The sequence below is a fragment of the Phragmites australis genome, chromosome 1 (genome assembly GCF_958298935.1).
Source record: "Phragmites australis chromosome 1, lpPhrAust1.1, whole genome shotgun sequence".
Classification (NCBI taxonomy): Eukaryota; Viridiplantae; Streptophyta; class Magnoliopsida; order Poales; family Poaceae; genus Phragmites; species Phragmites australis.
Genome location: NC_084921.1, coordinates 17,846,216 through 17,859,295, shown reverse-complemented (window position 1 = coordinate 17,859,295; position 13,080 = coordinate 17,846,216). Strand labels below are relative to the sequence as shown.

Here is a 13,080-nt window from a genome sequence, read left to right as displayed (position 1 = left end):
TTATATAGGAAAAATAATAGTAGACATGAAAAAGTTAATAATACTGTTGTTTCTTAACATGTTTACTTTATGCTTATGAACTTTATAAAAATCGTGGAAAAATTATAAACTCTAAATGAAGTGAAACTAATTTTAAAAATCCTTTTAAGATACATCCTAAATAAAAAATATATATTTGCGTGTTAAGCTTTTTCTTAAGATACACTATATAAACTACAAATCATCATGTTTATACGGCCTATTTCAATATTTTTCTTATTTTCAAACTTCTTCTCCATAAAATATGATGTAAACGGTATTATTTTTAAAATAAAATTCATAGAAGGTCTTAGAATTATCTGTAGTATTTTTAGATTTTTTTTTAATTTTTTGAATTAAAAATTGAAAACGAATCACTTTTTAAATATGGTGCGGACTGAATTAATCGCTATTCATAAATAGCAAGCGGTTTTCAACGATTTTTTCAACCGCCGCCGATTCCCGAGCCATCGCCCGCGTAAAGGGTTCTTGCCGTGCGTTCCTTCCGTTTCACTTAGACCATTTTCAACCATATTCTCTTCATTTTGTTCCCTTCCTGATTCTCTTTTCTGTTCTCATTTCCTTTATTTTCTCTCATCTCTAACAACTTCTCTTCGAAAAGAATCGTAAAGAAAAAAGAGAAAGAATTCCGTTCTAAATAGAATGACCTTGAGAATTCTATCATAAAGAGAACCGTGAAGGAAAACTGTTGAAATACTTTAAAAAAATAAAAATCTTTTTATGATAAGATTTTCGTCCCCAAAGAAAATTCGTTGGAGTTAGCCTAAGGCCTGGACGGCCGGCCCAGACCGATGGCTTCCATGCAGCGTATATGGTAAACTGCACCAACTCGCCGTCAAGGAGAAGCTGGAGACGGACCCGGGTTTTCCGAGACATGACACAGAGGCTGACACACGAGTTCCATCCACATCCGTGGGCGCGTCACCAAAACCGAGCAGCCCACGGTTGCGTCAGCCGCCCCCCAGGTCAAACCGATCGGCCCGGTCACGCGGCGCGCGCGCGCGCGACACGCGGGGTCCGCACCCGCCCCGGCCCCGCATGTCACGCAGGTGTAGCTCTCTAGGAATGGTGCGGCCCTTCCTCGGACTGAGCTGGCCCTTCCTGGTGTGACTGCGCGCGTGACCTCACGTGAGGGTGACACCAGGGCGCCTTCGAGGCGTTGGATGCGTGGTGGGCGACTGGGATCTATCCTGGTGGATGGGTGGGTCGTGTTTCGTGCGACGGCGTTAATAGTAGCTCAGTTTCTGTTGCCGAAAGGAGTTCCGTTTTGCTGGTACCACCCTACGATTTGAAACAATCTCACATCTTAGGCCCATCCTAGTCCTAGGGAAAAACTCAGATATCCTTTTTTTTTCTTCCGTCGTTGCAGTAATGGCTTGGGTTGGAGATTTTGCTAACAAATTACTATGCTAGATTATGCACACCTCTGAAGGCCCGGTCATATACATCACCATCTGTGAAAGTTTTTATAATTGATATTAGTCGGTCAAATATTTCTATAATATATCTAGTTATCCGATGAATGCACTGTTCATATATGTGCGTATATTAACTAGAATGAAAGATTACTTGCTTAATCGATCTCTCCGCTTTAAGTAACATGGAAAGACGAAAAAAGTAAGCTATCAAACTTTAACTTTTTTAGTTCATCAAGTTCTTCGACCACACAACAACTGGTAATAGGGTGACGAGGTTACCATAAGCTAGATATGATTGTGGATGTTTAGACATATTTTTTCTTGACAGTATTAAGAAAAATTAATATTATATTTTGGATTTTTTATTATTTGACCTACATTGAGGTTTATATACTTTCCTGTAATATACATGAATTCTAGAGTATATGCACCATAGAAACTTCATTAACTTGCGTTATCGACTATAAAAACAAGTCATCACAGACGCTACCTTCGTCCCCAACAGACATACCCCTTTTTTCCTTCCTCACCATATTCCCCCACCTCAATGGCTTTCCTCCATCTCAGTTTTCAATGTCATCGTGAGCATCTTCCGATATTAATCGTGACATCATATCAAATATAGTGTCGTCATGTTCAGACTCGCTCGCCGCATTCCCTACTGCATATTGCTTCAGAATCTAACTCTACTACCTAATCTCTACCATCATCTTTCGTTCAAACCTTGTCAGACTTGCAACCAGCAGCATCATCACCACTTTATTGGCATGATGGATCTTTGACTATCATTATCGGATTGACAACTCCGCAGGTAGGTTCATTTAAATTATTATTAGAAGCAATTGCAAATTAGCTAGACGTCCCAAAAATCAATTGACTAGACAGTTAGCAAACTAGAATTACGTCGACGTAGAGAAAAAGCTGTCTAAACCGGGCACGGCCTCTTGTTAGAATTATCCGGCTTCCGAGGTGCCCCAGGAGAAATCCGCAATTCCTTCCATTTACTCCTCTCTGCCCCCTCTTCTCATTTCTGGTGGACGCGAAACCGCTAGACGCAGAGGGAGGCACAGCACGAGGAGCTCGTTGGTGGTATCGAGCGGGGCGAGGGCCACGAGCGCGCGCGAGGGAGAGATCGGAGCTGCTCCGGCGTCGCAGTGGTGGGGAACGCGGCGAGCGCTACCGGGATGGGCTTGGGCGCCGAGGAGGAGGAGGAGACAGCCGTGGTGGCCGAGGGAGGAGGAGGCGGCGGGCAGGAGGAGCAGGCGGGTGAGGGCGGGGGCGCTGAGGACCGGGAGGGGGAGGGCAAAGGGGATGAGAAGGCCGCGGCGGTGGTGTCGTGCTCGATCTGCCTCGACGCGGTGGTCGCCGGCGGCGAGAACAGGTCCACCGCGAGGCTGCAGTGCGGCCACGAGTTCCACCTCGGTGAGCGGCTTCGCTGCCTCGAGATCTCACGCTCGTTCTTGATTGCGTGATTTGTATTGGGGAGGTGGGAGCTGGCGGGTGGAGGCCTATTCTTGAATTCTTGGTGGGGGCAATCTAGGGGTTTTGTTAGTGGCAGTAGAATTGCGAAAATTTGGAATTTGGGTATGGGTTTGAGCTTGGGGAGATGATCTGAGCGAGTTCGTGTGAAAATTACACTTCTGCATGGCTGATGTTGCTGAAAATTTCATGGTCGAGGTTTAAATTCATGTTTTTCTCTATGGAGATACCATATGTTGCGATTATGTTTTACAATTTGGACGGGGTGGGAGCATTCTCTTGTTTCAAGATTTGCTGTAATTTAGTCCTGGCTTCATCAATTCGTGTATATCTCAATGTTTCTTGACTTCATTAAAAAAATTGGATGTGTCCTTATGAGAAATATCGCTCCGTACTCTTATGAATTGAGTAATTTGGAAGCCATCTCTCAAGAGAACACAAAAGTTTAGCATTGTCTGTCTGGTTGCCGGTAAAGGACTTGGTGTAATTCAAGAATGATTTGGGTCCGCTCTTTCTTTAGGTTTCTGAGTCGTGTTAGGGACTACCTTTTCCTTTAGATTTGCATGAGATCGGTTTTTTGGGAGTGAATAGAGTAACTTTGCATTAGAATGTGGGGATTTCTGTGAGTTGTAGAAATTAGGGTGATGCAAATCATAAAGTTTTATGCTTTACTACAAAGTGTTGGGATTGTCAGGGATTTGATCTCCATTCAGTGTGTGCATGTTTTATTACCAAAAGCAACATTTTTTAGCCAATCTAGATTCCAGAGAGCTATGCATGTGTGAATGTGCTATTTTGTTTTGGTGTGATGAGAACCAGAAGGAATTTCATAAATCTATTAAGACCAGTTTATTTCTATGGCTTTGAATTATTCGATATTGACAGGCAGTAATTTTTTAATAGTGTAGTACTGAAAAATGTTCGCTATCAATAAGTTGATGTAGATAACAAAGAATGTTCATTACAAACCTTTAAAACACGAGAGGAAACCAGTAACTAATATTACATACTACTGCTGCTTACTTAGTTATGTTAGCAATAATTAATCTCCCTGTAATAGATTCAGTCCATAGCTTTGCACATTGGACCAATCATTTTGGTGTGGTCAGTAGTAAACTGTTCGTATAAAGCAGCTGTAAGGAATCTTTTTTACATGCAAGGTGCAACATGCTGTTGTATGCTTCATAGTATCCTTTTGAATCCACTATGCTGTTATAGTTGAACTTGAAAGTGCTTATTCTACATAATAGATTTGTGCATGTATGTGCCACTTGATTTATTCTAAACTCTAATGCTTGTAATCGTTTATTCCATCAGATTGCATTGGTTCAGCATTTAATGCCAAAGGCATTATGCAATGCCCTAATTGTCGCAAAATTGAGATCGGGAATTGGCTTTATGCAAATGGTTTCCGTTCATCACAGGATGTAAACAATGATGATTGGGGTTATGATGAAGACCTCTATGATGTTGGTCACTCTGAGGTGGCAACCTTTGTGGTAAGGGAGTTAAACCTTCTAAGTTACATGTGACACTTTTTTTTTTACCTTATGTTGCATCGATCCATTTGCTTCCTTTTCGGAACCTCACCTAATTCCCTAGGTGTCATTTGTTACTCCTACTTTCTTTTGGATAGGGTTTGCTCTGCATATTGAATTTTACAGTTATGGATTCTCGACTGTTACTGTTTACTTAAGGAGTCCAGTGCTTCTATTGTAAATAACTGGCATGGTATTTGCATGTGTCTTTTATGGGCTTTCTTCCTTGAGACTGGAATTTTAACCTAGCATTAAACATACCAGAAACCAGTATAATAAAAAAATTATTGCACAGTCACTGTGAGGTCGGCTAATTATATATAGCTGGCATAGTTACTGCCGTTACAGTTATGTTACTTTATATGTTTAATTTTATAGTTACTGTGAGGTATTTACTTGCTAAATGATGTCATATCCTTGCTAATTGTGATACATTTGGACTGTTTTATGCAGCCACTTCGCGTCCAGTGGTGTCCTATTGGTCGCGTAGCACAGGTTCCATCCTTATTTGAGTATGTTCTGCCCTCCATATTTTCTACTTATTGCTATGTTCATTTTCCCTTTAAGTGCATGGTTGATATTATTTTCTTATGAACTTTAGTGTATGTTAATAACTACATCATTACAGCAGTTATCCATTAAGTCCCTGCTGCTGCAAATTTACTGCAGTCTTGAAACTTCCCTCTGCCACCAGTTATAGAATCCTTGGTGCCACTGTTTTAGTACCACGACTACGCTATTATGGAGGGCACCTCAAAGCCTGTAACCACAGTGGAACTTCCTGATCTCTTTTCACCCATCATATGTTGAAATACTCCATGTCTTCTAATGTGATATTGGTCAGTGTGTTAGTGTTCAGTTATCTGTGCTCGTCTGTGGCGTTGATGTTGGGAGACTACACAGTTCCAATGTCACCTCTTGCTTTAAAATTCCCTCCATTATGTTTTAAGATCTTTGTATAATAGAGTTACTGTTTTATTGGTTATCATGCTGTTTACTCATGTTGTGTTTCCTCTTCTAACAGCGAAGTAGAGCCCTCACCCCCAGCTGCTTGTAAGTTTTCATTTATATTAGAAGCAATAACTAATCCTCCATATACCTAATCACATTTTCTGAGGACTGAACGTGTTTTAATATTTGCCAATGCAGTTCATGATTTCATGGGGCAAAACTTCAACACTGAGCCTGTTTCTGTATCAACAACTCATCCAGGTCCATATCTCGCTTACTTTCACCCTCTCCCACCACTGGCATCATCATCAAGCTCCCATGTCGTGGAGAGAACAATGGATGGTGCCGGATATCATGATCACTGGAACCCCTTGGCTGGGCCAACAGATGGCCGAACATTGCAGACAGTACATCCTATTGATTTCCATCATAACCCGTGGGCACACATGCCCCACTCCTATTCTCAATCCAACAACAGTAACAGTTTAGCTGAGCAGCCAGGAGTCCCTGTGGGAGCAATGAGGGTTGGGGGTGTTGATAGTGATAGCCAACAGCGAGGGTCTCTCCCCTCATTTTATGGAAATGGGTAAGTTATTTTTCAATTTTCATTATCTCCCTGTTATGAGTTAATTGCGTTTCCCTTCATTAAAAATAGCATGCCACCTCTACCTACAGAAAATGCTTAGAATTTCATGTTTAATCCTTTGTGATGTTCTACCCAACCAACATGACCTAGTTCTCTAAAAGCAGCTTTATCGACTAAAGGCATTTCAGTAACTTCTGTTCTATTTTTGGAAATTATAAACAATATTTAAGTTCCTATAACTAAATTTGATTCCTTTGCAACCTAGAAAAAGAGATTAGGTGTCATAGGTACATGTCTTAGTAGCACACTCAATTGATTAGAGAAATGTGGATCCATGCCTCAGGTGAACTGCAACGGTTTGCCATGTTGCGTTCTTTGGATTATGGAATGCATAGAAGGCTTGTGCTGGTTAGAGGGAACGAGTCGGGTACATTTGCATTGTTCGTCTGTAGTTACAGGATTGTCTAGATATCCAAAATTCCAAATAAAGATGTGTATGTGGGTTCTTAATTAACAAAGTATTTCTGGATTCATATATTATGCTCAAGTTCTGCACGTGGCAATATTTTAAGTTACACAAAATCCAAATAAATCGGGAGATTTGAAGATAAACCAACCCCACACCGGCAGATGCTTTTATGATTTGTTCAAGAGCGAAATTCACCTTTATGATTTGTTTATCATTTGATAACTTTTGCACCTCAATAAAATATGGGAAATACATGGCACTAACATTGTGGCATAGGGCAGATGTGACACCTTGCATTAGAAATTTTAATATCACAAAAGCTGCCCACACGATTGTTAGTATGGTGCAGCTTGCAAAGATAGGTAACAAATGGTAAGAAACTGGTTTGGCTGGTTGGGAAAATAAGGTTGGATGAGGGTTGTACACAAAACAGAGATGAAGGATGCAGGAGGCATTATTGAAGGGCATGGGGTGGTATGGATTCGGGATGCAGGCAGTGTTCTGAAAAGAGCTAGGCAGTCGGCAGGGCAGCACCTAGGCAGGGCAGTGATTAGGCACTAGGTGCGAGGGTGGCTTCTAAACAGGTTAGGCAACTGCTGTTTAGAATAGCGGGTGTGGAAGGGTGGAGTTAAGAGAGAAGCGATGGTGGTGGGTCCGATATGGGCAGTGTGCCAAACATGACAAATTTAGATGCTAGTGTTCCAGTATAGTAATTCAGATGCTAGCATTCCAGTATAGTAATGACAGTAAGACATTTCCTATCTGTTTTGGCCCTTTGGTTTATTTTGGTAATTCAGATGCTAGCTAAGTACGTTCCAATCAGATTTGTTAGGACCAGCACATACCGTATCTGTTTTGGGCCTTTGGTTTATTTTGGTAATTCAGATGCTAGTGTTCCAGTATACTAATGACAGTAGGACAGTAATGCTGATAGTTAAGCAAAGCTGGAAATTACGGATGGGGTTATGCTGTGGTTTTCTTCCAAGTTATATCCTGATGACATCATTGTTTCATCTTTGGTTCTACATTAACACAGTCAGCTTTACAACAAAGTAGTCATGCACTACTGTTACATGGTTTAGTATGCGCTTTATTATACTTCAGTATTATATATCTAAATGGCTATGACATATTCTTTGTTTGCAGATCTGGTTCAAGACCTAGAATTCCTAGTGTTCCTCCTATGGCGCCACAATTCATAAGAGCACATGGCAACATCAACGAACAATTCCAGCAGAGTTCTAGCTTATTCGCTGGGTCACAGCGATCAGGAGGCATGCTGCCATTGGGAGCTCCGGTGCCAGCTCCGGAGAACACCCCCTTTTGCCTGTTCCCACCAGCTTCATCAGGCCCTAGTTCAATGGAGACTGAGGACGTCAGAGGAAGCCAGTTCTACGCCTGGGAGAGGGACCGCTTCGCTCCGTACCCGCTGATGCCCGTGAATAATGAAGGCACCTGGTGGAGCTCTTCGCAACAACAGCAGCAGCCTCACGGCACACCAGAGCCTCCATCCGCCTCAAGAAGGCTGTCCGGGCAGTGGATTGCCGCCGGTAGGTCACCACCACCAGAGAACAGATCGCCGGACAACGCGTCATTCCGGCAAATGCACATCCCTCGGATGTAGCCCAGCGCTGGTAAGACCTAAGTTAGTACAAACTCGGAAACCCTGTTGGTTGTAGGAAGATATGGGAATTAAATCTTGTTGGTTGTAAGAAAGCCGGGTCGGATGGTAATTAAACCTTGAGGCGATATATGCAGGATGCTGAAGAAATTGGCCCAAGGAGACTTTTGGGTTTATTTGACTGGATTCAATCAAGTACATACAAATTTCCGGTCTGGTTGAGGCATTCGATAGAGCTGCATTTCATGCTATGCATGGACCGGATTTTCTCTTTGCTGCCGACCTGTGGTGCTTAAAATCTTGGGCCTTCGTTTCAGAAGGCCACGACTCACGAGTCACGATGCTGCGCCTCAAACCCACCCGCATCGAGCTCCATGCCTCCGATCGTGACGAACTACAAGATCACCGCGGCTGCTCTGCAGCCTGCCAACACCCTCCTCCAGCTACTACACCCGCCACCACGCTCTCCAAGACCGATCGCATCGGCCTATCCACCCCCAACCCTAACCCCTACCCTCCATCTGCCTCCCTCACGCTGCCGCCTCTCCTTCCTCGCGCCCTGCCACGGATGCCCAATGGAACCTCTACTTTGACGCCCGGAGCAATAGGTTAGCGTGCTTGATGGCCGGGAAGCTGCCTGCCTGCTTCCTTGTCTTCTTGGCATACCGTGGGTACGATTAAGCTGTGATTGTTAGGAATGTTACACCTCAGTTGTGCAAAAACAGGTTTGGTTTTCTTGATTGGGAGGGAGTATTCTTCGGTTATGTGGCATATGAAAACTCAAAGGCTGTTTGGTTCTTACCCAGAAAATCAAGCTAAAATTTGGTCACGTCTAGAAAATTTGATTTCTGTTTGGCTGTTTGGTTCTTACCCAGAAAATCAAGCTAAAATTTGGTCACGTCTTTGATTTCTGTTTGGTTCTAAGGCCAAAATTTGGTCATGTCTTGAAAATTTTGGTTGGCTAAATTTTTTCAAGATTTTAGCATCTAGAATGATCGTCCTGATTTTTGGCTAACCAAAATTTTAGCTTGATCTCAAACTAATTACTACTTGACATGATCAAATTTTAGCATAACCAAATTTTAGCTTAGCTTCCTGAGGGGCGAGAACCAAACAGCCCCTCGAAGCCTGACCGGCATTGCATTGGATTCTGTTCTATCCAAATTTGTGGTAGGTGTAGCATGAAGTACTTACTTTGCTAGCATTTCAGTACAAGTTACATTCCTGCTTAACAGATGAAGTCGTCTGAGTTCTTGCTATTATTCGTGTGAAACTCCAGGCGCTCTCACAGTTCAATTGGTCTCAAAATCCATGCCATAACCACTTTGAGTAGCACTTTTTACTCTGCAGAATGGATGCCATTTTTAAACTAGAATAAATCAAATGCTAGTTGACCATGCAATCCCTATCGAAATTACCTAATCAAAGCTCTGTAGATACCTGCCTGTTGCAACTGGTTTGGCTTCAGGAAATGTCTTTAATTGATGCTGCTGCACTGATCTTCCTCACTTTTGTGTCTGGTGCCCTGTGTTTTTTATTCACTAGTTCCCCTCTTTACTTGCATTTGAGGCCAATCCTGTTTGTCATTGTTCAACTTTAGCCCCTTGAACCCTGATTTTTCTTTGTTCATTTTTCTGGGCTTGTATGGTTTTTATCCTTGACTAACCAGTGATCTGATTTTTCATGGCCATGTGCCAGGAGTATTAATATGTGCAAGATAAATGAGCCATGAAAGCTAAAGTCATTGAGAAGATCCTCCAATGAATCAGTATGTTACTTTCCTGTCTCACTATATGTACAGGAAAGATCTGATGGATGGCAGTATCACTAGTTGCGTCATGTTCTCGGATTCTTGGATTAGAGAACGTAATGGGTAGCCGTGTGAATTAGGTTATCATGCCTTCGGGACTTGCGATCTGGTGCCATGGTAGAGATAGAAGAATATAGAGAGAGGAAATGAACAGCAGGAGCAGGCAAGAAGATGATATGCAGTAAGGGGCATCAGTTTGGCAGCAAGGGAACAAGGTGCGTGGCGAGAGATTGGTGTTTTTTTTTTATTTCTTAGGTGCCAAACTTTAGACATAATTACCACCTTCGAGTCCTTAACAATAACTAATGGAATACTAAATACAATTAACAGATAACAAATAGAAATCTACCAAATAACTACCTGCGATGGTGTGATATAATCGAATGCAGCTATAGTACTGGTTTGGCCCATACAGTCGACCGGCTGTGCCAAGTTAGCTAGTGTCTTTTTTTCTATACTTGCTACAGGGATCGTTGAAGGTTGATATTGGTAACTACCCACTGGGTTCTTATGTTTTTATTCGACCATATAGCGTACATTGTGTTGCCATTCATCTTCAGGCTGCAGTCTTGTGATTTGGCCTTCAGTGTTCAGTACTGGCTGCTCCTACGTACATGCATGCTTGTGTTGGGATACCCAAAAAATGAAAAAATAGATAACATATATCAACGTATTTACGAAAATAGACAACATACTGGTGTATTTACAAATCTAGCAACTGTATTCGGCACCTCAAAATCCAAAAACCCGATTTTGGTCCCTCAAAATCCGAAAGCAGCCCGGGCCCACTGATTTTGGTAACTCAGGTGCCGAATACGGCACTGTTTACAGTATTCGGCATCTTAGGTGCCGAAAGCTCTTTGTATTCGGCAACTATGGTGTTGAATACGGCGTACAGTGTTGTATTCAGTACCTGAGCTGCTGAAATCATGCTGGCCAAGTCACGTGCTGTTCGTGCTTTGGGTGCATGCGAGTTTTGCAGTCCACTCGTAGCTAGCTAAATTAGCAGCGATAAGAGATTTTTTTTTCCACACATTTCTTTATTCACTTGGTGTAAATTGATGGGTGTAATTTTGTGAAGTAACATTAAGATGATACAAATTTGAATTTATCAAACAATAGTAGTTTTGAAGTACAATTATCATATAGCTTGGTACAAAGGTTACATACGATAATAAACAAACGTTGGCATATACGATACTAATGACTAACTTAATAGCATATCGCTGCTAAACCTAACATGCCTTAGGGAATGAAAATAAACCGAATTATTATAGATGCTCTCTACTGAGTGCGCCTAGGATATTTGTCCTTCCTCAGGGCATCAGGGTCCTCCGCCTTAGCGCGACGGGCCCTTTCTCTCTTCCTTTTCCTCTCTTCTTCCCAAGCTTCAGTCGCGGTGTGCTCCTCCACTGACTTCCTCATGTGCTCCTCCTCCTGACGCTTCAGCCATAGTTTCTCCTGTTGTTGCTCGTACTCCCGGTGTTCGTACGCTTCCCTCCTCCGCCGCATGTTCATATCAACCCACCGCTTCTGGTGCTCATTTTGCTCTATGTCCGGCCATTCCATGAAGTCACATATAGGTGGAGGAGACTAGACAAATGAAATAAGAGGGGAGATTAGTAAGACAGTGCATGAAATCGTATGAAAAGTGCCACATAAGTGATCTATGTTGTTATACCGGTGGGTACTCATACGGTCCATATCGAGGCTTATCGTACTGGTAGTTGGCATACATGAAAAAGCATAGACCATATGTGTAGGAGATGTCCTAAGACCCGTGAAACTTACAAGGGTCACCACATAAGCAAATCGACGGTTTGACCTTCTAGGGGATGAAAATCCCCCAATGCTTCTTAGGTGGGCTTGGTGGAGCTAAGAAAGATATTGCAGTTGAGAGGGCTGAGGAAGGAGTGATCTATCCATAGATGAGGGAGGGGTTATTTATAATGGATGGGGGTTGGTGCATGGACTGAGTGCACGGGCTTAGCTGGGGGCTGGAGCATAGGATTCCCTGTGAAAGCTGAAAAAGTTGTGGCATTGATGCTTAACAGAGATTCTCTATGAAAGCTATTGCTTGGTGTTGTCATTTCATGGTTAAAGCTAAGTCATGTGGTCACTTCTTGTCTAAAGCCTAACTCACGACAGAGGTGTTGTCATTTCATGCTTAAAACATTGTCGTGTGCTCACTTCGTGTGTACAGTGTGAGTCACGACAGAGATGCTGTGCTGGCAGTCAGGTGTTGTCATTTCATGCTTAAAGCTGAGTCGTGTGGTCACTTCGGGGTCGTTTGGTAGAGCTCTGATTATGTGGTGAGAGTGATTCTGTGGTGGAAATAGGGTGGGAGTGATTCTGTGGTGAAAGTGATTCTGTTTGTAAAATCGTTTGGTATGCTAGTGGTGGAAGTGATTCCTGAGAAGATATTGTGTTGAAATCGAGGAGAATCAGTCAAGAATCAGGTGGAAGCTAGTTTTTTCAGCTCCCACCTCGCTATACAAAACGGGAAGTGATTCCCGAGCAGAATCACTCCCCAACCAGCCCGTTTGGCAGCGCTGGGAGTGATTCCGGAGCGGAATCAGCTCCCAGAGCTCTACCAAATGGGGCCTTCATGTCTAAAGCCTGACTCACGACATAGGTGTTGTGCTGGCAGCAGTGTGTGTTTGCAATTAAGGCTGTGAATGACTATAATTGACCTACAACGAGCTTGTGGTGGAGAAGAAGTAGTCATCTGTATGCACTTAAGTGTATTCGTAAGTACGTGAGCGGGTCCGATGGAACGATAATTAAGTATATTTCTAAGTAATGCTTTTTATATATTGGAAATAATTGTACTTGGATAGTACGTTATTATAATAAACTTACGGGGAAAATTTCAGTGCAAACGAATTCTTCGGTGCAAACTGTGAAAACTCTCTAAAAAATATGTTTAGATGCACTGAAAAAATCGGGAAAAAAATCACACATGTACATAAGGGGGTGACACACATGCATATAAAAATTTAAGTCTAAACTCTTTTTAGTTCATGATATATAAAAATGACAAATCGGATTTACATGAGGGGGTGATACTGATTTTTGTCATTTTTGTCTTTTTCTTTCCGATTTGTCATTTTTATATCTCATGAACTAAAAAGAGTTTAGTCTTGAATTTTTATATGCGTGTGTTTCA

General features: G+C 42.4%; 1 protein-coding gene across 1 annotated transcript; it reads left to right on the top strand.

Annotated features, from left to right (window-relative positions):
* The first annotated feature begins 2,444 nt into the window (after positions 1–2,444).
* Positions 2,445–8,316, top strand: LOC133911938 (E3 ubiquitin-protein ligase IPI1-like). Its single transcript, XM_062354438.1, has 6 exons — positions 2,445–2,879; positions 4,254–4,435; positions 4,928–4,986; positions 5,499–5,527; positions 5,624–6,011; positions 7,627–8,316. The coding sequence occupies exons 1-6, from the start codon at positions 2,642–2,644 to the stop codon at positions 8,102–8,104; spliced, it is 1,374 nt and encodes a 457-aa protein (XP_062210422.1). The 5' UTR covers positions 2,445–2,641; the 3' UTR covers positions 8,105–8,316.
* The last annotated feature ends 4,764 nt before the right edge of the window (positions 8,317–13,080 follow it).

Coding starts and splice junctions, on each gene's coding strand:
- LOC133911938 (XM_062354438.1), top strand. CDS start 2,642: ATGGGCTTGGGCGCCGAGGAGGAGGAGGAGACAGCCGTGGTGGCCGAG. Junction 2,880..4,253: donor CGGCCACGAGTTCCACCTCG/GTGAGCGGCTTC, acceptor TTATTCCATCAG/ATTGCATTGGTTCAGCATTT. Junction 4,436..4,927: donor CTGAGGTGGCAACCTTTGTG/GTAAGGGAGTTA, acceptor TGTTTTATGCAG/CCACTTCGCGTCCAGTGGTG.